Here is a 23,251-nt window from a genome sequence, read left to right as displayed (position 1 = left end):
ATCTGAATAGTGTCTAATCTGCTTTTGTTTGTATTACTCCCCACTCTGCCATAACAAGTGATAAGCCAGTTGCATTCTTCATATGCTTCTAAACCTGTTTAAGATACTTCACAGTGATTCTAGAAGTGTTAAGTCCAGACAGAGGAATTTCAGGTAACATTGAGAAGGACAAATGTCATCTGTGTGCATGTAAGGGGTCGCAAGAGAAGGAAATGGCAACCCACTCCAGTATTCTTGCCTGGAAAACTCCATGGACAGGAGAACCTGGTGGGCCCCAGTCCATGGGGTCACAAAGAGTTGGACATGACTTAGCAACTGAGCATAAGCATGATGTGTTCAATAATTTGGATCCTATGTGGGATTTTTTAAATCTTTCCTTTCTTTTCACTTTTCCCCTTTTATTTAGAATTAATGTTGGCCACTTTTTGAGGGAAAAAGACACAGCAGAAGAGTGCTTTGGCAAACATAACTTCCAACTAAAATGATCGTCAGTGAGTGGGTTTGGGGTTGGTAGTACTTAGTTACTTTAAAAAAAAAAAATGCTGTGTATTAGATACCCAGAACTTATTCTTGGACGTTTGGACTCTTTGACCAACTCTGGTCACTTCTCACATTCCTTTCTTACAAAGACAGTTTGGCACAGTGTCAAGATCCTGGACCCCTTCATTGAGGATAAGTACACTCACCAGCTACATCTTCCTTTGAGATGAACCTATCATCTGTTAGTGGCTTAGACAGTAATGAATCTGCCTGCAATACAGGAGACCTGGGTTTGATTCCTGGGTTGGGAAGATCTGGAGAAGGGAATGGCAACCCACTCCAGTATTCTTGCCTGGAAAATTCCATGGGCAGAGGAACCTGGTGGGCTACAGTCCATGGGATTGCAGAGTTGGACATGACTGAGCTACAAACACACTACTACTATTGTCTGTTGGTTATGGGGAGCCAAAAAAAAAAAACCTCCAAAAAGTTTCTTATACAATTGATGATATTACTTATAAAACTATGTAGCTCTTGAAGATAAGCATTAGGAAGAATGCTATACAGACATTAACTTTCTGCCTTGAGAGTGCTTGAAACATACAAACTGCCTAAATGAACTTGTTAACACATTTTGCCTTATGCTGTTGTTTCCTCTATTTAGTATGAAACTAGTACATTTTGGAGATCAAAATGTGCTTTATGCACCAAGTGAGGTATAAAGCCTTGAAAGTTAAATTTATAGATTGTGTATTTTGGACCACAACAATTAATCAACTCAGGTCAAAAATAATCCAAGAAAAAAAATACCCATCATTTAGTTCATATTCATCTTAGAGAAAAAAATCACACTGCATTCATTTATAAAAGTTTATATTTGGTTATTATAGAATACTGAAATGATTTTAAGAGATTTTTTTTATTTACATAGGAAAGAAAGTATGTATTCTCTGAGGTGCATGTCTATTCATTCCATGAGTTTTACCCCTGATGATGACCAAGTCTATCCAAGTTAAAAATGTCACTGTGCTCTCTGGGCATATACTTCCAAGCATTTCTCATTTGAATATAGATTCTCATTCTCTTTTCTGTTTCTATGACAAGAAGAGATATAAGAGCCCAAAGTTAGATTAATCTTTCCTTCAGATAGGTCTCTGGGAAACCTCACTGTTTGTAAAACCCTTCTATGCACATCACTAATTTGTTACTGTAACTTATGCTGGATAGTGTTTCCTTTTTTTGCATCATTCTATGGCTACATTCCAGACCTATAGCTTAATATTTAAATTTTGAAAAATATTCTAGGACTTCAGATTTCTTAGATATTGCCTTTTCCCCAACTCTGATGTCATATTTTCACTGTTTAGGTAACTTTGTGGAGAAGGAAATGGCAACCCACTCCAGTATTCTTGCCTGGAGAATCTCATGGATGGAGTAGCCTGGTGGGCTACAGTCCACCGGGTTGCAGAGTCGGATACAACTGAGCGACTTCACTTTCACTTTCAGGTAACTTTACGGCACACATGAGATTGTAGAACATTGAGTTCAAGCATATAGTTAAACTGTATTTCAAAACCTTAACCCCACCTTTCAATCCTCTTTCTCTGTTATCCTTCTATATGTTGGAATTTTGTAGCAGATGGCCTAGAAATATGAATCATCTGTAATGTTGTTAACACAGAAAGGTACTGTGGTACTTTGCTTGTGTTTGAGGCCACTTCAAATGAACTCCAGTGAATCTGCTGCACAGATAAGCAGATATTATCAACTGTGACAGTACTTCACCATTAAGGCATCTGTGGGGGTGTTTTTGTTACAGAGATGGGAGGTGTCTATTCTCTTACCTTGAAAAATTGACCCAGATGCCTCAATGGGCATTCATGTAGGTGAAAAGCCTATTTATAATGATTTGAGCCTTGAACTTGTTTTACATATTTTAACATATTAATACAATGAACCTTTCAGAGCTGCAACTGCCATATAGAATGAATATTTTTACAGTTTTTCTTTCTTTTATTCAGAACTTTACCAAAAGTTGTTCACCATTTCAGAAAACGTAATCACTGGGAGCTACCCTACTTATGTTATTTAAGTCACCAATACAAAATTTCAGACTTCAGGTTACAGTCTGTGTGTGTAGCTGTGACATGCAGACATGTAAATAAAGAAATCTGAGTATTTTTTTTAAACACTGTTGGAATCCAATATTATTAAATTTATAGATAATTATAGGAATCACACTTAAAATTACTGATTAAATTTCTTCTAAAATATTTTATATTATTGATCTCCTATATATGTAAAATGATGTATGATATAACAAAATAATTATATATTAGTTTTTAGGTAAAAAAAATAAACCCTTGGGATGACTTAATAACTCCCTAGAGATTTGCCACAATGCCTCCATAATGTCTTTTCTTTATGGTAGTATTGTTGATTCACAATATTAGATTAGCTTCAGGTATATAACATAGTGATACAATATTTTTATAAATGATATTCCATACAATAATCACTCTATCCCCCTTTGCTGTACAATATATTCTTGCTCATTTATTTCATACAGAGTAGTTTGTATCTCTTAGTTTCATACCCCCATGTCAGCCCCCATCCTTCCTTCTCCCTACTGGTAGCCACTAGTTTGTTTTAATGTCTGTGTTCTACAAATGTTTTGATTGCCATTTCTTCTTCTAATCCACCTTCTGGTTCTTATTGCTTATGAAAGTGAATAGTCTGCAAGGTCTTTCTTAAGTATTGGAGGATATATATACGTCCTTAGGAGTAGTAGGATGTCTTTCTCTTGCACAATGCATTATTACTGTACATTATCCCATAGGGAATCATTTTGAAAAGCAAGGGCCAATTCATTTATGAGGATATTGCACTTTCTCAATTTCTCCCCAGTTGATTTTGGCATTATTTATAATTTAATTTTGATTATTCACTATTTAAAAATTTATATATAAATAAGTCCAATCTGTCACTATTTATTCCAATAGTGGTTTTAACTTTTTTAATCCCTTCACACTCCTGCTCTATCATTTTACCCAGTACTTATATGGAATGTTTTATAATGCCTTTAATGTTATTAAAACAAAATATTTTTTCATATTTCATATTATATCTTCTAGGGTAGCTATATTTGAACATTAAAATGTTGATAGAAATATTTTATTATAAGCTGCTTTCCTTTTACTCCTCCTGTATAATTAAGAAACTATGTTGGCCTTTTAGAAATAGGTTATTCATCTCTGAATATCATTTTAGGATAGTCAAGTGAGCATAACAGGAAGTTGAAACAAGAGGACCTTAGTCTGATAGGGCTAAGAAACCACTGGCCAATACACATCACACTAAGATTTGGCCTCAGAATATTACAAGTTCATTGCAATCTGTATTTCATCTTCTCTTACTTTCTAACAGAAAACATTTCTAAACTGTTAATCTATTCTGTTTTTAATGCTAGGTTTCCTTTTAAATTTATACATTTAAAGACTTCAGCAGAACTTAAAATATATTACTTAAAATAATTCACGCATGTTTAGATTCAAAATCTATTTCATCTTGGATAACAAAGATCATTATGCTCTTCTCCACTGCTTTTGAAGCAGGTGTTTATATGCAGCAGTCTGTTAAGTGTCGGCAATGAGTATCAGTGTCAGTTTAGGTTTCTCTGAAATCTGTCTAAATTCTAATGAAAATAACTTCTTACATTTTAATTAAGGAAGGTATTAGTAATATCCTCATTTTTTTTTACCAGTTGTAAGCCCAAGCATACACAATAGGAGGCCAAAAGGGAATAAGAATCAAGCACCAGAGATTAGAATGCAGGGCTTCCTACCTCCTAGGTCTATATTAAGAGAGGCCTTGGTTGAGGATTTAAAGGTGAAAGGAAGCCTCCCTGAGAGTAATCATAAGCAGATGGCATTTAAAATGCTAATGAAAGAAAGGAGAATAACCTGTAAAACAAAGTAAATGAATTTAAAGAAAATAGATACGCAGAAATAAAGGGAAATAGTAGATGTAATGGGGATTCAAGGCTGGCTCATGGTAAAGAATCTGCCCGCCAATGAAGGAGACCCAGGAGACACCGGTTGGATCTCTGGGTCAGGAAGATTCCCTGGACAAGGAAATGGCAACCCATTCCAGTATTCTTGCCTGGGAAATCTCATGGAAAGAGGAGCCTGGAGGGGTATAGCATATGGGGCTTCAAAGAGTCAGACACCACTGAGTGACCACATAAGCACACACTAGATTCAACAGAAAATAATAAAGCCCAAAAGTATTTAGGAGGACTTGACAATTTTTAGAGAAACATTTGCAAATGGATGAACAGACAATTTTCCAATATTCTAGTAGGATATGGAAAATAGGAGACCATGAAGACTAAACTCACCTAGAGTCAGACATCCTGGAGTGTCAAGTCAAGTGGTCCTTAGGAAGCATCACTACAAACAAAGCTAGTGGAGGTGATGGAATTCCAGCTCAGCTATTTCAAATCCTAAAAGATGATGTTGTTAAAATGCTTCACTCAATATGCCAGAAAACTTGGAAAAATTGGCAGTGGCCGCAGGACTGGAAAATGTCAGTTTTCATTCCAATCCCAAAGAAGGGCAATGCTAAAGAATGTTCAAACTACTGCACAATTGCCCTCATCTCACCAACTAGCAAGGTAATGCTCAAAATCCTTCAAGCCAGGCTTCAAGAGTACATGAATCAAGAACTCCAAATGTACGAGCTGGACTTAGAAAAGGCAGAGGAACCTGAGATAAAATTGCCAACATCCATTGGATCATAGAAAAAGACTAAACTAACAGCTGGATCAAGATCATATATATCACAAGTGGCTGATTACATATAAAATAAGCCAGGTTCCAGCTACAAAGAAGTATCCTGCATTTAAAGATCAAGCTACAGGCTAAAGCAACATCTGGGAAGAATTTTAGATTAAAGGTATTTAAAATTTTTATGATGAGGTTATTTGAATTTATCATGAGTTACAAGATGCTAATGGAGAAGGAAATGACAACTCACTCCAGTGTTCTTGCCTGGAGAAACCACAGACAGAGGAGCCTGGTGGGCTCCAGTCCATGGGGTTGACTGAATTAAACAACCCCACTAAGCAACTAGCACACATATGTACACAAGATGCTAAAGGAGAATATATTGTCCTCAAGATGCTGCTGGATTTCTGATAAACTTTAAAAAAAATAATGCTATTAAAAAAAAAAAAAGATTATTGCTCTTGAGAGCCAAAGGGAACAGAAAAGGAAACCAGAAAGATTAAGAGTGTTTTCAAATCATCTTTATACAGTATTTCTTACAGCATGAGTTTATTTGGCTAAAGTTTAATAAAACCTAAATTGCTGAAGTGGCTTAACATTAAAGAAAATGTGAATGTAGTGTTTAGTAATCGGGTTTTGTAAATGACCACTGTCAATAAGCATAAGATAACCAGCTTGACATTAAAAATATATCAGAATTATTCACCAAATTATTTGTAATCAATATCCATATTGTTTGGTTCTGTGCATGACATACACTTTACAGAAGAAAACTGTCACAACTGAAAATCAATTTGCAAATTCTTGTAAGATCACAAACACTTGGTAACAGCCAACGTAGCATATGAGATAAAAGTTATATTAGATCGGTTGATTTCCTTTGTGTATCTGATAGCTTTTGTGATTAGAGGGGAGGGGAAAGGGCTCATATGCCAGATTCATAGATGACTTAGAAATTGAACATACCATTGTCAGTGGAGTATAGAATTACTTGGGATAATGAAGAGGTGGAAGCCATAGAGAGCTTTTTAAAATGACTTTTAAATGACTTTTTAAAATGACTTACTAAGTGGTGTAAGTGGGATTAAGTTTTATGGTGACTTCGGAAGTAGAATAAACAGAATAACCACCAGAATTGAGTTCATCTTTCGTATATTAGAAAAATTGTTTAAATATATGATGTTCACACATACATGTAAGCAGCATGTGCAATTTATTCGAATTAGCTTTTTCACTCTTTGATAATGGGTTATACTTTTGTACACTCTGAAGTCTTACTTCAAAGTCAGAGTGTTGAGGGAATTTATTAAAGGAAAACAAAATTGATCCTAAGAAAAAAGGTAAAATGGAAATTATTCCATTTTAGCAGAAAAGATTTGAATACCAATTTGCTGTTTTTACACTGTGATGTTACATAAAGAATAGGAGTAACCAGCTCGTATCTCAGTCCACTCAGGACAGATGAAGGGAAAACAATTACATTTCAGCAAGAAGGATTTAAATTAGCTTTTGTATAGGCAGGAAAAATAGATTTTCCAAGAAAGTTAAAGAATAGGATCCTCTAGAGATAAAGATGCTTCTACCACCTGTGCAAGATACTTCACCAATATTCTTGCCTAAGGGGAATAAACTAGATGATCCTGAAGGCCTTCCAAGCACATTTCTAAATCATTTATTTTAGTTTGTTAAAGAAATTATTTTTGGTTAAGTCAATATAGAAAAAAACTATAATTATGTATTTGCATACAAAGATGTATGGAATTTTTTATTTTTAAAAATTTTCATTTAAATATGGTTTAGTAACAAGGCCTAAAAATTTTTAAAAGGCACACTTTTTATGTATTGTCCTGTGGCTAATTAGCATATTAATTACTCTGTGAAAATCTCAAAGAGCCAGGCACTTCAATATTTTTAAATAGTTTTCAAAATCAGAGCCTGAACAAATAATAAAGACACTGGAGGGCACATTTACATTAAATTTTATTAAATTGCTCATGTTTTATCTTTTAACTTTATAAATATTAATATGTGAAAACTTTCTAGAGTGAGTTAGTTTCCCAATTCCAAATTCTGACTTTTATGATTTGTTTTTATTCAAACAGTGTTTCTATTAAGAAACGGAGGACTGAAGGAATGGGTTAGAGATTAAACGGCTTAATCTATAAGGAAAAAATGAATTAATGTAGCTTGAATGACATGAAAACTATATGAACCACTAGTCTGAAAGTTAGTAAGCTCAATTTCCTGTTTACTGAGGAAAATTATATTTGTTTCTCACTGCATTTAAAGATCACTAGAAAATTAATGTCTAATAATTTATTGTTAATTGCTAAATGCTAAAGCCAGTCATGTTTCACACAGGCCAGTTGCCATGAGCTGTTTTGTACTCTGTTTTTTGAGGTTACGTTCTGAATTACATCAACTCAAATCACTACCTACAGCTGACACTAATTTGCTCCCTTTTAGAAATCTCAGTGGAAAGGCCAAGGATAAAATAATCACGTATACAAAATTCCATCCTGTAATTGGAGGTCACCTGCACAGACCCTTTTTGAAATACTTAGAAAATAAAGTTAGGATGGACAGAAGCTGCCATGATTTCTCTTATTTTCAAATTACCTGGGATGCTGATGGGCAAACATCTTTAGTTTCTAGTGCTCTGAATTCATAATCATCACCAGCTCTGAATTAGTTCGGGAAGCATTTGAGCAATCAATATACAAAACTTCACAGTGATCAGAGTAAAGGGACACACGGAAGAGGCCAAAACAGTGAACTCTAAGTAACGATGGTCACTGACGGAGACGTGTCCATGCAACACACATGCACAGATGAGCAGTCGCCACCATACGGACGCCCACGGCAGCATGCATAGCGTATGCTACAGGACTAAGTCCCACAAGTTTTCAACTGGATAAGAATAATAAGATTTTTATACTTTGTGGTTTTTGTATCTAGTAAAATAGAGTAGAAAAACTGAAGTGAATTTTCTATTTTCAGTCAGATCCAGGTTTATTCACAGGTATTGCCCAGTTAAACCTACATTAGCTTTAGGTCATGCTAGTGATTTCAGACTTATATAGGACACAATTAAAAATGATTGAAATGTTATATAGAAAAATAGGAAATGACTATCATGCATATACAGTTTACTACTACAGTAAGCTTAAAACCATACCCCCTGCCATCCAGGAACGTGAAACTAGTGTTAAGGAAACAAAAGAGGAACAAGTGAAGTGATGCTGTCATGTAGCACTTTGTTTATTTTATTTAATCTGGTACTCAAAAAAGATTTTTTTTTGGCTAAAATATATTTAGCTTAATATTTGCTTCTTTCCAAATTATTCAAATATTTAGTGAGTCTTCATTGTCAACCTAGGCTTTTAGTCTTTGCAGGAAAAAAGAGTTCTTAATCATTTTGGTGACACAGTTGAGAAAGTAACAACATCTCCACCAAAATCAAGCCATGATGTCTCCACCAGGCAGCTGGACTCACTAAGGGCAGCATGATGTTGCATTGAACAGGGCATACAGCAGGCAAGTTAACATGCCGAGTAAGGGGGCAATTTAAGCATCAGATGATGAAACTTGAGTTCATACATTACCTTTAATATTGCGACCATTGTCTGTTTTGAGCACGTAGGAAAAAAAGAGAGAGAAATATGAAGACTACAATTATGTTATATGCACTGAATAACCTCTGTAACAACAATCAGAGAAAATAGGATGCAATGATTGAAAATGTATCTTTGAAATTAACATTCTGTATTCTTGAACCAAGTAAGATGCATATGCTAAAAATAATATCTGCCATCATAAGCATCTGTGTTCAAATATGTGAAACATTAATCTCACTTAATTTCAATGGATTTCAAGATCCAGATATTATAATTATGACTATTTGGAGAAAGCCATATCTATATGCCTAGAATTGGGATAAAAACTTTCAACATTGTCAGAAGTCAATTTCAGTGTAGGTTCAGCCACCACTTACAAAGAACTACACAGCATTTTGTATGTTAAGTAATGTTTTTCATTATAAACTAAACTAGTGTGTTAATAAAAAATGGTGCTAAAACAATGGTTTAATAAACCAACTTGAATTATTAATCACAATTTTATGAACAATCCATCTCACAAATGCTCTTCAATGTATATTTTGAAAATATGAAGCAGCATTCTAAGAGCCATTCTTAGGCAAAAATAATTATAAGAAATCAGTGAAAGATTCTACTGTTTAAAGGTAATGTGAGATTTAAAAATCTATGCTGTCCACAATACACTTAGTGTAATACCTAGAATTTTTAGGAAATTTGTTTATAATAGGTTTGTTTTCAAATTTCAAAATGGAGTGTTTTCAGATTTATTTTGAGATTAGCAATCTGACACTGTTACATATTGCTACTAACAAAAATATTCATTACTAGTTTTGAAACAAAGAAGCTTAATATTAATGACATCATGTTAGAAACTTTCAAATATAACCAAGATTTGAAAAATATGTTGCCAACACATATGCTAATGCTATTCATATTTAAAATCTTGAGATATATCATAATTGTTTCAAATTCAACAATTGAAGCAATTTCAACAGTGTGGTATGCTGAATTGCTGTCATAGACATTATCTCACACAGAGATGCACAAATAAAATAGTGACCTTATATGTCAATGCTCTGCCCTCTTTGAGGGACTATAAGAAGCAAATAGGGCTAACGGAAGAGACTTTGATTACAAGGAATTAATTATCTCCATCAGAAGCTGGGCTCAACAATCATTAGGAAAGTAATAACTGCTTGCGAGCAAGTAGTTAAACATTATAACTCTATTCATCAACCTGGAAATTACATGTAAAGAACTGTAAGTTCCAAAGACAACTGCCCCAAAGTGATACTATGCAGTTAATGCTGCATTGACATTCTGAAACAAAGCATGTGGTCTTTGCGCTGGTGCTTGTTATTCCTCCATGACAGCATAAGTGTAAAAATTAGAGTAAGCATTTAGAGTTTTGTAGCAATTTGACAGAATAATTTTACATCTGTTCAGTTTAGTAATACAAGAATTGGAGCTTATATTTTTATGTCTATTTTTAAAAATTTCATTTTCCATATAGCACATTATTACTGTATTTACAAATATATTGGTTGGTATGTGGTAAATAGGAAAACAAAAACAAAAACTTCTGGTCCTTCACCACAAATGGTTTGAGAACTATGGTTCTAAGGTATTTGGTAATTTAGATTAGGTGAAAAGATAATGTAAAATAATATGCACTGGTATATTTGCAAATTATTTCAAGTTCTATAAAATAACCTATATAGGAGGGAATTTTCTTCTTGAGTGAAGAGACAACAATTGAAACCATTAAATAATTATATAGTCATAAAATTAAAATCAGTTTTGAAAGCTTTCCATCTTCCCTATCAGTGCCTCAGTTTCTAAAGCATATTAAATTACGTAGCTTTAGGAACTGTAGTTTCTTCTATACTAATAAGAGGTTTTGTATCTAAAACTGCTCTAATGGTGAAGTACAAAATACCTTCTGAATTATCAATTGGTAGTCAGAAGCCGACTTTAGCATCTGTAAGAAAATGATACAGTTTTTGAAAATAACATAGCTTGGGTGGGAGAAGAAAATTGAGGATGATCTCAATTGTCCCTCCTGTCCATAAATAGAACCTGAACTGAGAAACCCAAAATACTAACACATCCTTTTCCCATAATTGCATCAGTAAGTGTGTGCTAAATGAAGACTACATAAAATTGAAAACAATAAAGTTAAATTCATGAAATCTGATCTAACTTAGTACTGCTGTCAAAACACAGGTTAAGTCTGTACCATGCACTGAATATGCATCATTTAATATTGTTTCTGAATGTTATTGCACTGTAACTCAGGTTCTAGGCAATAAGGCCAGTCTCTGAAAAGTCAGTATGTTTGCTAAAGAAGACTACACTAAGTGGACTGACTAACTAAAATATATGCTGGCCATTTGAATTACTATATTGGATTTACTGCTATTCAGCTATAGGATCTATTGCTTAAAGACTAAATTTCAGAAGTTTCTTTTAGTTAGGAGATAGTGAGCATGATGTGACTAGATGGTACAGAGTTTTAGACAATGATCTGGTTTGAAAATTGTTCTTGACTTTATTTTCCTTTTCCTTCTGACATTCTTTGGGCAACAGAATAAAATTGATGTGCTAATTGCTCTTGTACCATATCAAATCCATCTTACAGAAAACTGTTCTTTTTATTTCTGTGATACTGATTTCTCTCTCTTTGAGCTTTTTCTTGTTAATTCATTTTCTTTCACCTCTTCTGTCTTCTCTACTTCACTGCACTCTTTAAATAGAGATCCCTCACATGATTCAATCCTATGATTTTTGCTTAAATTGCAGAGTACTAATGAATAGATAACTCATTATTGCCTGATGTGTATGCTTCTGTAACAAAATTCATGAGCACGATGCTCTTAAAGTCACATCAATGCTTATTGAGTTCTTGCCGCAAAATAGGTGACTGCTTGAAACCGAAGCCATGGAGACAACCATGCTAGGAGTTCAGTCCTAGAGAAGGTCTCAACAACATCATCATCTGTGTGTATATCTAATAGCATCGAAAGACATAAAATGTGGAATAAATGTAGAATAATAAGAAATAATAATAAGAAATGCTATCATATATGTAAACACTGTTTTACACACTTTTAGGTATGAAACCATTTGATTCTGGTTTGGAAAGGAGAAACGGGTCCTTATGGCTATGAGTAGTAGTGTGAGGAGGGACAAAGTGCACGTTGAGTATTCCCAGCAGAACAAAACGATGAAGGAAGAAAATGCATGAGATATTTTTGGGAAAAGGTGATTATTTTTGTGCAGGTTTAGAATTGAGTATATAGAAGGGGAGGAGATCTTGCAGGGGCTAGAAATGAAGCTTGAAAAAACTATGGACAGCTGGATAAGTGTCTAGTACCCTACACTAAGGAGCCCCATGATCAGATTTATGTTTTAAAAAGAAAACCAGCAGCAGCATGGATGATGACAGGTGGTCACGGGAATAAATACCACAGAGAGGACAGTGGGCCTCTCCAGAACCCAAATCTGTAGAAAGTGAGACTGATATATCCAAGCAATGGGTACTGTGGAGCCCTATACCAAGGTCAGAGGTGTGGAGCCCTATACCAAGGTCAGAGGTGTGGAGCCCTGTACCAAAGTCAGAGGTTAAAAATCTCTGGAACTGACCAAGGAACTGTTGCCATGAGTCTCTGGATCGAAACCAGCCAGTTCCCTGACTCCAAGTTAGGTAAAGTACCTATCCTATTATTCGCCTTATATCATCTTGGCCAATCACCTAATGCCACCATTGCAGTAGAAACTTTATCTGCCTTGAGACTACAAAAATTGGCTGCCCAGCTGTGAAAGGGTTTGTCTTTCCCTTGAGCCAGCCACTGTTCTAACAGTGTCTTCCACTCTAATAAACTTTATTCTCCTCTCATTTTGCCTCCTGTCTGGAAATTTTTTCCAACACATGCACAGATCATGACAGGTACCCTGAACCTTGGACCTCCCTGGAGAAATTTCAGTGAGTCAACATTTCCTTGCAGTAAGGTTTCGTGAAGCATACATCAAAGAAGAACAACACTGAATGGATGGATTGTGGATTCTGGCGACCAGTCCTGGGTTTGAAAGGGCTTCCCTGGTGGCTCAGATGGTGAAGAATGAGCCTGCAATGCAGGAGAACTGGGTTCGGTCCTTGGGTCGGGAAGATCTCCTAGAGAAGGGAATGGGTACCCACTCCAGTGTTCTTGCTTGAAGAATTCCATGGACAGAAGAGGCTGACAGGCTACAGTCCATGGGGCTGCAAAGAGTCAGGCATGACTGAGAGACTAACACTTTCTGGCACTTCATAAACTAGGACCGGATATTTATGTAACATATCTAAGCCTTGTATGCTAAGTCACTTCAGTTGTGTTCAACTCTTTGCAACCCCTTGGCTCCTCTGTCCATGAGATTCTCCAAGTAAGAATACTGGAGTGAATTGCCATGCCCTCCTCCAGGGAAGCTTCCTGACATCCTGATGCAGGGATTGAACCCTAGTCTGTTTTGTCTCCTGCACTGGCTGGCAGATTCTTGAGCCACCAGGAATGCCTCTAAGTCTTAGTTTCCTCATCTATTAAATCCTGGACTTAATAATAGATTTTAATTCATAAGGTTATTATAAGAATTAAATGAGTTAATGTTAATGTGTGCACCTCACACATGTAAATACTCAACAAATGTTATCATTATCATGTTAATGATGAGTTGTTTTTTTTTTGTCCTGAAGAGGGCAGAGAGAAATAATGAATTTTGACTTTGCATTTCATGTTGCTTTTGGTTGAGCCCCTTCCCCCTTCCTATCTCCTCCCTACCCCCAATTAGTGTATAGCTTTCTTATCACTCAGTATATCATATTTCATACACCTTTTCCTTTCAGAAAGAGCTGGTCAGTAAAATAGTCCTATGATCGCGCACCAGTGATCTTTTTGACCAGTTCTTGACTATTTACTAAATGCAGCACAATGTATTATGTTTGAGATGATAGTGTTATCATCTAAACAGATCTTATGTTAAGCATTAGTTGTTTAACACTCCATAAAGTAAGTAGATAATAGTTATCATTCTACCTCAGATAAAGAGGCCAGAAAAAAAAAAAAAAGTCACTAGGATTCAAGGAAGAAATCAGTAATAATTCTGTAGAACTGATATTTTTAAAAGATTCTACTCACATTTCTTTTTCACAAGATAAGGGTTAATGTTGAAATTAAACACAATACAGAAATTACCTTTCCTTACCCCTTAATATAAGTTTCTGTATTAAAAAAATTACTAACATACCTTCACTGGCGTGTCGGTCTCTAAATATGTTCTTGGGATGGACACTGAATCCTTCTATATCATGAACCGAGGAAGCCCTCCGTATACTACAAAGGCTTTCCTTTGATCTGGAATGAGTCAGCTGGGAACTTGACTGCAGCATGTCAGGGTAGAGTCGGTCCCATTGCCTTTTAGGAGAGGAATGGTCAAGAGGTCCAGAGATATTCACCAAGGGGGAACATTTGCCGGGCTGTATCAAGGCTTTTGTATCATCTGCTTCCGAGGGGCTACAGCTTTCTTTTGTTGGAGACTTCAAGTGCTTCATGGCTACGGAGTCGTCGCTGTGTTTAGATGACTCAATCACTACCACATCAGGATCTTCCTGTGGTAAGGACTGCTTTCTGTAAGTGAGAACTCTCAGACCAGGGAATTTGAACCCAAAAAGTTTCCCTACAAATGGACATAGGAAAGAGCATTATTACACGACAAAGGATATATATCCCTTCAAACAAACAAATAAACATTGCTGATACATATTTAACTAGCATGTAAAAAGTTATTAACAAATGCTTAAGTCATTTACAGTTTGAATGTGGTTTATGGTAGAAAACGTCTCTGGGACCGATATAAATTATCATATAAGCTGTAAGAAAATAGTGAAATAATTTTACCATGTTTCTGATGGTTAGATATACTCCACTGATACAAAAGCATTATTTGGATGATTTTTTGTTTTAATAAATTACAAAATATGTTCACTATACATCCATTTTCTTAAAGGGAAACAGAATTAGAGTACAGTTTAGAAAGAAAAAGAAGGGATGGGATACTATGTGTAAAAGGGCCAGACACAGGAAAGATTATAGTGCATGTGTGTGGGAGGTCTATGGAGGGGAGGATGCCACAGTATTGGAAGTGGAGGAAAGGGAATGAGGTTGGAGTAAGGAGTTGGCCCGACATATTCTAAAAGATTTATATTGGATGATATTGTTAGTCTAGCGTTGACGTGAAAAAGTGGAGTTAACTGTGTATGAAATGGTCCTCATTCTGCTTGGAATTCCTGAAAAACACTGGGTTTCAGAGTGGGTTGTAAACATAAGAATTTCTTTGCCTTGATTAGTTTTTGTACCATCTAAGAATATGGCATGGAATGTTATATGTATCTCAGAATGGTTGATGCTTAGAAGGGCAACTAAATATAAACATTAAAATATTAAAAATTAAAATATTAGCTAATAAACACATAAACTTATTGGTAGTAAAATCCAACCCCTATTTTTTCAGTGAATGGCCTCATAGTCCATCTAGTTGGATAAGCCTGAGATGAGTGCTACTCTAGTAGTTACTATTCCATCTTACTCCATCCTTCATATCCAATTAATCTGCTGTGTTCATGTTACCTCCTGAATATCTTTTTAATGTTTTTACTTCTCTTTATCTCCATTGCTCTCACTCTGTGGAGAGAATCAAGGTTCACCGGATTTCTTACAATAAGATACATATCATTTTCCATATTTGCATTATATTGTCTATCCTTTAAAAATTATATATTTAAAAAAAAACAAAAAACAACTTTTGACCACATAGACTGTTGCTTAACCTTTTACTGCTCCCAGTAAGTTCTTGCTTTGGGCATGAAGATAATACTAACTCTACTATCTGGAGCTTGATTTTTCCTCTTTCCTTTCTAGGACCCAGCCATATGAACTTTATAATTCTTCCAGAGGTCTATGCTTCTTTTAGATTCAGGGCTTCCTTGTGCTTGATAATTTTCACTCTTCCTACTCAGTACATCCTTTAGGATTTTCTTTTTATGGAAATCTGTTGCACTTCTTTCTTCTTAAAAAATATTTTATACTGGAGTATGCATGTGTGTGTGCTAAGTCACTTCAGTTGTGTCTGGACTCTGTAACCCTGTGGACTGTAGCCCGCCAGGCTCCTCAGTCCATGGGATTCTCCAGGCAAGAATACTGGAGTGGTTGCCATGCCCTCCTCTGGGGGATCTTCCCAACCCAGGGATCAAATACTTGTCTCTTACCTCTCCTGTATTGGTAGGCAGGTTCTTTGATTAATGAAAGTGAAAGTGAAGTCGCTCAGTCGTGTCTGACTCTGTGACCCCATAGACTGTAGCCTACCAGGCTCCTCTGTCCATGGGATTTTCCAGGCAAGAGTACTGGAGTGGATTGCCATTTCCTTCTCCAGGGGATCTTCCCAACCCGGGGCTCGAACCCAGGTCTCCCGCATTGTAGACAGATGTTTCACCATCTGAGCCACCAGGGAAGTCTTTGATTAATAGTGTTGTGTTAGTCTCAAGTGTGGAAAAGGCAATGGCACCCCACTCCAGTACTCTTGCCTGGAGAATCCCGTGGATGGAGGAGCCTGGTAGGCTGCAGTTAATGGGGTCGCACAGAGTTGGACATGACTGAGTGACTTCACTTTCACTTTTCACTTTCATCATTGGAGAAGAAAATGGCAACCCACTCCAGTGTTCTTGCCTGGAGAATCCCAGGGATGGGGGAGCCTGGTGGGCTGCCGTCTATGGGGTCGCACAGAGTCGGACATGACTGAAGCCACTTAGCAGCAGTAGCAGCTGTTGCAGGTGTACAGCTGAGTGATTCAGTTATACATAATCTATAAAAACAACCTTCAGATTTTAGCTCCAAAGTCATTTCCTATGGGAAGCTCTTCTTTCCTTCAGAACTATTAGTATCACCTTTGTAATTTTCACAACAGCTCATAGTTGTACACTTACTGATTTCTGATTAACATTTCTCTTCCCTAGTGGACTGTAGGCAGGGCCTCTGTCTACTTTGCTCACCAAATCCCAGTTCTAACAGAATGCTTGAGCATGGTAAATGAATTTTCACCAGCAGATCCTAAACTGATAATGTGCTTCAGTTTTGACTGTGGAAAAACCAGGATATTCAATTGCTCTGACCAACTTATGTAGACCATCTTTGCCTCCTAGTAGACTTCCCAGGTGGTGCTAGTGATAAAGAACCTGCCTGCCAATGCAGGAGACATGAGAAGCAGGTTCAGTCCCTGAGTTGGGAAGATCCCCTGGGGCGGGGCATGGCAACCAACTCCAGTATTCTTGGCTGGAGAATCCCATGGACAGAAGAGCCTGGCTGGCCATGGTCCATAGGATTGAAAAGCGTCGGGCACAATTCAAGCAACTTAGCATATACACATAGCCTCCTGGAACTGTATTTACTCATATTCATCAAAATAACTGAGTAGAATCCAATAGCTGATGAAAATGATGAAGTTTATATCATGCCCTTTATACCTGATACAACACATGCAATTAAGTCGCCTTTTTTCCAGAGGTTATTAATTGCTATCATTCTGATTCTACAGCATACAAAGAAGTGTTTTCAAACTCCTCCTCATCTAGTGAATTTTATGTAAAATACTGATTACAGAAAATATTAGAATTAAGCAGGCTAAATTCTTACTGTTAGGTTTTGTGTGCTAGTAGTTAACAGTGGCAAATATAATTGAAATAGAATTTATCTTTCTGATAAAAGACAGGACACAGTGCACAAATTTCAGGTACATTCAACATTAAGCTCTGGATTAATTAGTAGGTGACAGTAACCAATGTCTGCATATATGATTAAATAACAGTACATCACAGCATCTCTTTTGCAAGCATTCTTATATAATTCTACTAACAACTTTTATATGCTCAAGTAAATTGCCAAGTTAAAAATCAGTGAACTGCATCAAAGTCATTTGATTAGTTTTTAATGCACTTGGAATTGACTTATAAAGCAGTTTACAAATCAATTCTGCAAGCTTATTACAATGCACTGAGGTCAGTGCCTACTTTTATTCATTTTTCATCCATTACATTACCCTCCACATTTAAAAACAATTCCCTGCCTTTCTTAAATTAATGACTGCACAAGGCATTTAGATTGCTCCTACAGTTTAGTCATATCCAAGGTGGTACAGATGGTCTTTTCTGCATCACTAGGTTAATATGACCATGTTATATTGCATTACAGATTTAGTTGTCTAACCTCAGTTCATCCGGAAAGAATAAACGTTGAGAATTTTGGTCAATGCTAACACTTTCAGGCATCAAATATAAAACATAGATAAGTATAATCTTATGATTCTTAACACTAAAAAACCGCCTTGTAAGTTGCTTCCATATTTTAATATATTTGCTTTCTAATTTGAATAACTAAAAGAGATACTATTTAGCTTACTATCTACTAAAACGTTCAATAGGTCTGAAATAATAATAGAATCGGGGCGGGGGGGGGTGGTTATACATCTTTTAACACATTCCCTAAAACAATTATATGTATTGATGAACTACTGACATGAACATAATTTTGTTTAAAGGCATCATTTTTCACTTGAGAGAGATATTTCTACTATACATGAACTTATAATTAACTATCATGACAATGTCTTTCTCAGGACATGTACCTTCTATGAAACTGCTGAATATAAATTTGTAAGCTGCATCTTCATACACCCTGCATTAACACTTAAATAAGAGCTGTTTACATCTCAACCAAGAAGATACAGATATTCCCAGTGTCCTTCTGTTTTGAAACCTATAATTATGACTTCAATCTATATATGAAAAAATGTTAAATACTTGGCCCCGGGTCAAATAGGAAATCAGGGTGGTAAAATCAAAATAAAACAGCAGCTTCCTTGATTTAATTTCAGTTTTACCCCAGATTTCATGCTTTCTTGTTCCATAAATATTCACACAACCATCTATTGAGAATCATAAATCTCTCCTTTAAATAAATGTAGATAAATGCATACACACATTTTTTATAATCCCAAATGTTGAATAACAAAATCTCCTCCATCTGAAATTCTTCCACTAACCTCCCTTAGAATCCTCTAGGACTAGCTGACTCTTAAGAAATATTCCTTACATTTTTGAGTTTCTTTACATCTAGTTTTAGCTAATCATAGTTCTCACAGAATTACAATGATCACAACTAAATTTCTATCCCTATCTCCTGCAATAATGGGACTTTAGGAAATGGTTTTATCAAAATTTCCAAATTGAGAAATTTTTAGCAATCTGAATTATTTCTCTGTCTCTCTCTCCTCACCTCCCTCACTCAGCCAGAGCTGATTCTAATCTAAAATTTGGAAGAAAACTATTGTGCTAATTTTGACATGAAATAAGACGCTAACTTAAGACTATACATAGGAATATTAGAAATAGTACATTTGTTGCAGAAAACCCAAATATTCCTAAAAAGTTCTCAATATATTGCTAAATCACTGAATTTCCTCACAGTTATAGATTCCCCATTCCCTTGGTTTAAGTTCACATCATTTCCACAAACTCTTAGAACTTTTGACTACTTAATCATTTTACTACTAAACTCAAGTTAAATATCAATTAAAAGATATTACCCTTGCTTGGTTCTGCTTAGCTGGATTATAAACTGAAAAAGTGGGAAAAATTTTACTTTCAAGAAGTCACGCAAACCAGAGACTAAATTGGGGTACGTAGAGGACATGTGTGTGTGCATACGGGGCTGGGGGGCAGGGTTGTGAAGGTCACAGCCAGAGATACTTCCCCTCACAAAGCATTTGGAGTGCTGGGAAGTATCTTGATTGGATCTGTGAAAACAGACTGTGCAAAAGAGTTTTGGGGACGCGTCCTCAGGAAACACGCCTAAAAGGAAATAAAGAAGACAGGACTGGTCAGAGGAAGTTATTTAAACTGATACAAAAATGCAGCTAAAACTTCAGCCTGTTCTCTTGGGAGCTGTGGAGCTGGACTTGTCCTTCAGAGATATGCCAAAATGAAGTCAGGTATCTTCCTGTTGCAGCTAGTCACTGGTTACAGGTATCCCATGGGAAGGGCCATGACCTTGGATAAGGCAGGTGCCTGCCTTTGACTACAACTCCCAGTGAGGGATGGAGCTGTGTACCTGCAGGGGCCAATATTTTCTGCATCTGTCCCTGCCTTGAGGAGAGTGTCAGGCACAGTGCCTATGGTACAGATGGGGAAGGACAGTCAGTCTAGGGTCTGAAAAAAATGATGGGATCTGAGTAAGCTTCCCTGGTGGCTCAGATGGTAAAGCATCCACCTGCAATGTGGGAGACCTGGATTCGATCCCTGGGTTGGGAAGATCCCCTGGAGAAGGAAATGGCAACCCACTCCAGTATTCTTGCCTGGAGAATCCCATGGACAAAGGACCCTGATAGGCTACAGTCCATGGGGTTGCAAAGAGTCGGACACGACTGAGTGACTTCACTTTCACTTTCACTATCACACAAAAGAATTCATGAATTAATATCAATGTACCTTTCCATAACCAGAGTATTCACACATCTGGCATTTAAATTGGAAACCTTAAAATCACTGTGGGACTTTTCTCCAACCAACTGGCTCTGGATGTGCAGAGAAATATAATTTTAATCTCTGAGTCAGAGAGAGAAACATATCAAATTTGATGGGAGAAACAGGGAAAATAATTGAAATATCTGACTTTCCTTTTCAGGAAGAAATTTCCACAGAGGCACCCTGAGAGGAGATGTCTAACTTACTAACGTGTTAGGAGTCTATGGTGATGCCCATGGGCTGCTAGAGCAACCCATAGTATTATCAAAGAAGGCAGTAGCTAGCAGTTTGACTGGGGGAAAAAAAAACCAAAAAAACATTATTCAGAGTGAACTCAGTACTGACCTGGATAACCTGATTAGTGGGTGACAAATGGGGCAGTGAAGCCAGTGTAGTCCTGGTGTTTGTGAAAACAAAAGGTGACCAGGTGTCCATCAACCTGGTAAACCTGCAACTAAATTTGGGACCCTTTAAAGGAGCAGATGTGATCTGTAATGCCTTGAAAGACTTAGACTTCTGGGACATTTCCTGGGGTGAGAGATACTGGAGAAAAAGAAACATTTCACAGTAAGGCATTAAGTATAGGACAAGACAGGAATCTTGAAGGAATGTGCAAAGATCATGTGTGTGGAGATCAGGGGAAGTTACTGATGTAGCAGGAGTGAGAATAGCCACAGGAGTCATAGCAGCAGCAGAGAACTTCTGGAACACGTTCACAAAGTCTGACTATGTCTGAGAAGCACTGCTTCCAACCTAGCTAGCTCCTCCTGAGGGCGAAGAAGCAGAAAACATAGGTTTAGAACAAGGGAGATAAGGCAGAAAGTGGGACAGGCTGGTGGACTGCTCTTAGCCATCCAAGGTCAAAAATCCCTCCACAAGGAGGCATTGGAAATGAAATCAAACACATTAGAATTATAAATACCTAAATGGGTTTCCAGTATTAACTGCTTAATAAATTGATGCATGATTTACAATACTGCTATTTGTTTCTCTTTTATAGAATTCTTTCTTTTCAAAATGCCAAGTTAAAGAGTCCATTCATGTTATGCAGAAGTAATGACATTTGTACCTAGTTTGACCCAAGATGACCATGTATTAATAGTTGTTACAATCAACAGGAACTTTTTGATGGAGTGTTCTGAGCACAAATGGTACAGACACCTGTTACCCTCATGCTGTGTAAATAGGGACTGTCCCTAATTTGGGTGTTGCTAAGTAACAAATTCTTCCAAATGGTATGCACACAGGGACTCTGATGTGGACATGCTCATTTAGGCTGTCATTAACATTCATTGCTAACAAAAGGATAATGCATAATTTTTTCAATGATTAGTAATTATCTTGATCTTAGAAACATGTATTTTGCCCAAATCCTGGGGGGGGGGGCATGATATAAAGTTGATTGCAACTTATGACTGAACTTTTCCCAGATTTCTTTTAGCAACAATGTCATGGTTCCTTTTTCTATGTCAAATTTAATCTTTAAAAACAGGAAACTTCCAAACACATGATAATAGTAAACATTAGTTATGTTGTAAAACCTTTAATTAAATTCATCTGAATAAAGGATTGTTTCTATAGTAATGCTTGCTGAGTGGGAAACTCTATATTACTACCACAGCTCTTCATCTTTGAATTAAAGAATGACTTTCAGCTCCAATGGAGAATAGTAAAAACATTGTGAATGCCCTTTATAAACCAGCTATACAGAAAATGTCTTTGTTCCTTAGCTTGAGGTCTGAGCACTGAAATACAAATATGAGGGAGTAACATAGCTATTCAGGAAGATACATGTTTTATGTGTCAATTATTCAGAATACTGAGTCCAAAGCACACGAATACATTTTACTGTCTTAAATTAACTAGATAATTGCCTAAATTACCAACTGTATTCTGTGTGTATAGACTTTGCTTCAGTCAAAGCTTTCAGAGTAATTCAAATTTTTATTTTAGTAAGCATAAAAGTAAAAATTCTCTTTTGATTTGGAGAGTATATTTTTAATCATTTCAAAGATGATGGAGTCCCTTTTATAGTACCTTAATGAAATTAAATGAAAAAGTTCACTTTTGAAAATAACTGTGAGAATAAGATACCATAAAATTTTAACTTTATTTTTATGTTTAGTTTCATTTAAAATGTATCTTTATATTTTTATCAAACCATTAATAACCTAGAACTGCTGCTGCTAAGTTACTTCAGCTGTGTCCAACTCTGTGCGACCCCATAGATGGCAGGCCACCAGGCTCTGCCGTCCCTGGGATTCTCCAGGCAAGAACACTGGAGTGGGTTGCCATTTCCTTCTCCAATGATGAAAGTGAAAAGTGAAAGTGAAGCTGCTCAGTCGTGTCCGACTCATAGCGACCCCAGGGACTGCAGCACCAGGCTCCTCCGTCCATGGGATTTTCTAAGCAAGAGTCCTGGAGTGGGGTGCCATTGCCTTCTCCGAATAACCTAGAACAGTAGTTCTTAAACTTCAATGTGTCAGCATGACCTGAAGAGTTTTTCAAAATACAGATTGCTGTATTTCTGTGTTAATGAATCAGGTGTTCTAGTGTAAGGGCCAACAAATTACATTTTAAACATGTTATAAGATGATGTTGATGGTCTCAGTACAGGAGAATCACTGACTAATGCTCATTCAGTAGGAAAAATGACTTAATTACTCAATACAAAGAATAACTTATTCATAAATTTATGCATTCTACAAATATGCATTGTTATTGTTGTCAGTTGCTAAGTCGTGTCTGACTCTTTTGCAACCCCATGGACTGTAGCCCCCCAG

General features: G+C 36.4%; 1 protein-coding gene across 1 annotated transcript in view; it reads right to left on the bottom strand.

The window, feature by feature from the left end:
- KCNH7 (potassium voltage-gated channel subfamily H member 7) overlaps positions 1-23,251 on the bottom strand; it is a 531,172-nt gene that overhangs the window by 125,406 nt on the left and 382,515 nt on the right. The window contains exons 4-5 of the mRNA XM_069574330.1: positions 14,147-14,575; positions 8,873-8,893 (exon numbers count right to left, since the gene is read on the bottom strand). Coding sequence (XP_069430431.1) covers positions 8,873-8,893; positions 14,147-14,575 — 450 coding nt within the window. The remainder of the gene's footprint in view (positions 1-8,872; positions 8,894-14,146; positions 14,576-23,251) is intronic.

The sequence above is a fragment of the Ovis canadensis genome, chromosome 2, assembly GCF_042477335.2.
Source record: "Ovis canadensis isolate MfBH-ARS-UI-01 breed Bighorn chromosome 2, ARS-UI_OviCan_v2, whole genome shotgun sequence".
NCBI classification, from domain to species: domain Eukaryota; kingdom Metazoa; phylum Chordata; class Mammalia; order Artiodactyla; family Bovidae; genus Ovis; species Ovis canadensis.
The sequence above is the reverse complement of the archived record's forward strand: the minus strand, read 5'-3'. Positions and strand labels throughout refer to the sequence as shown.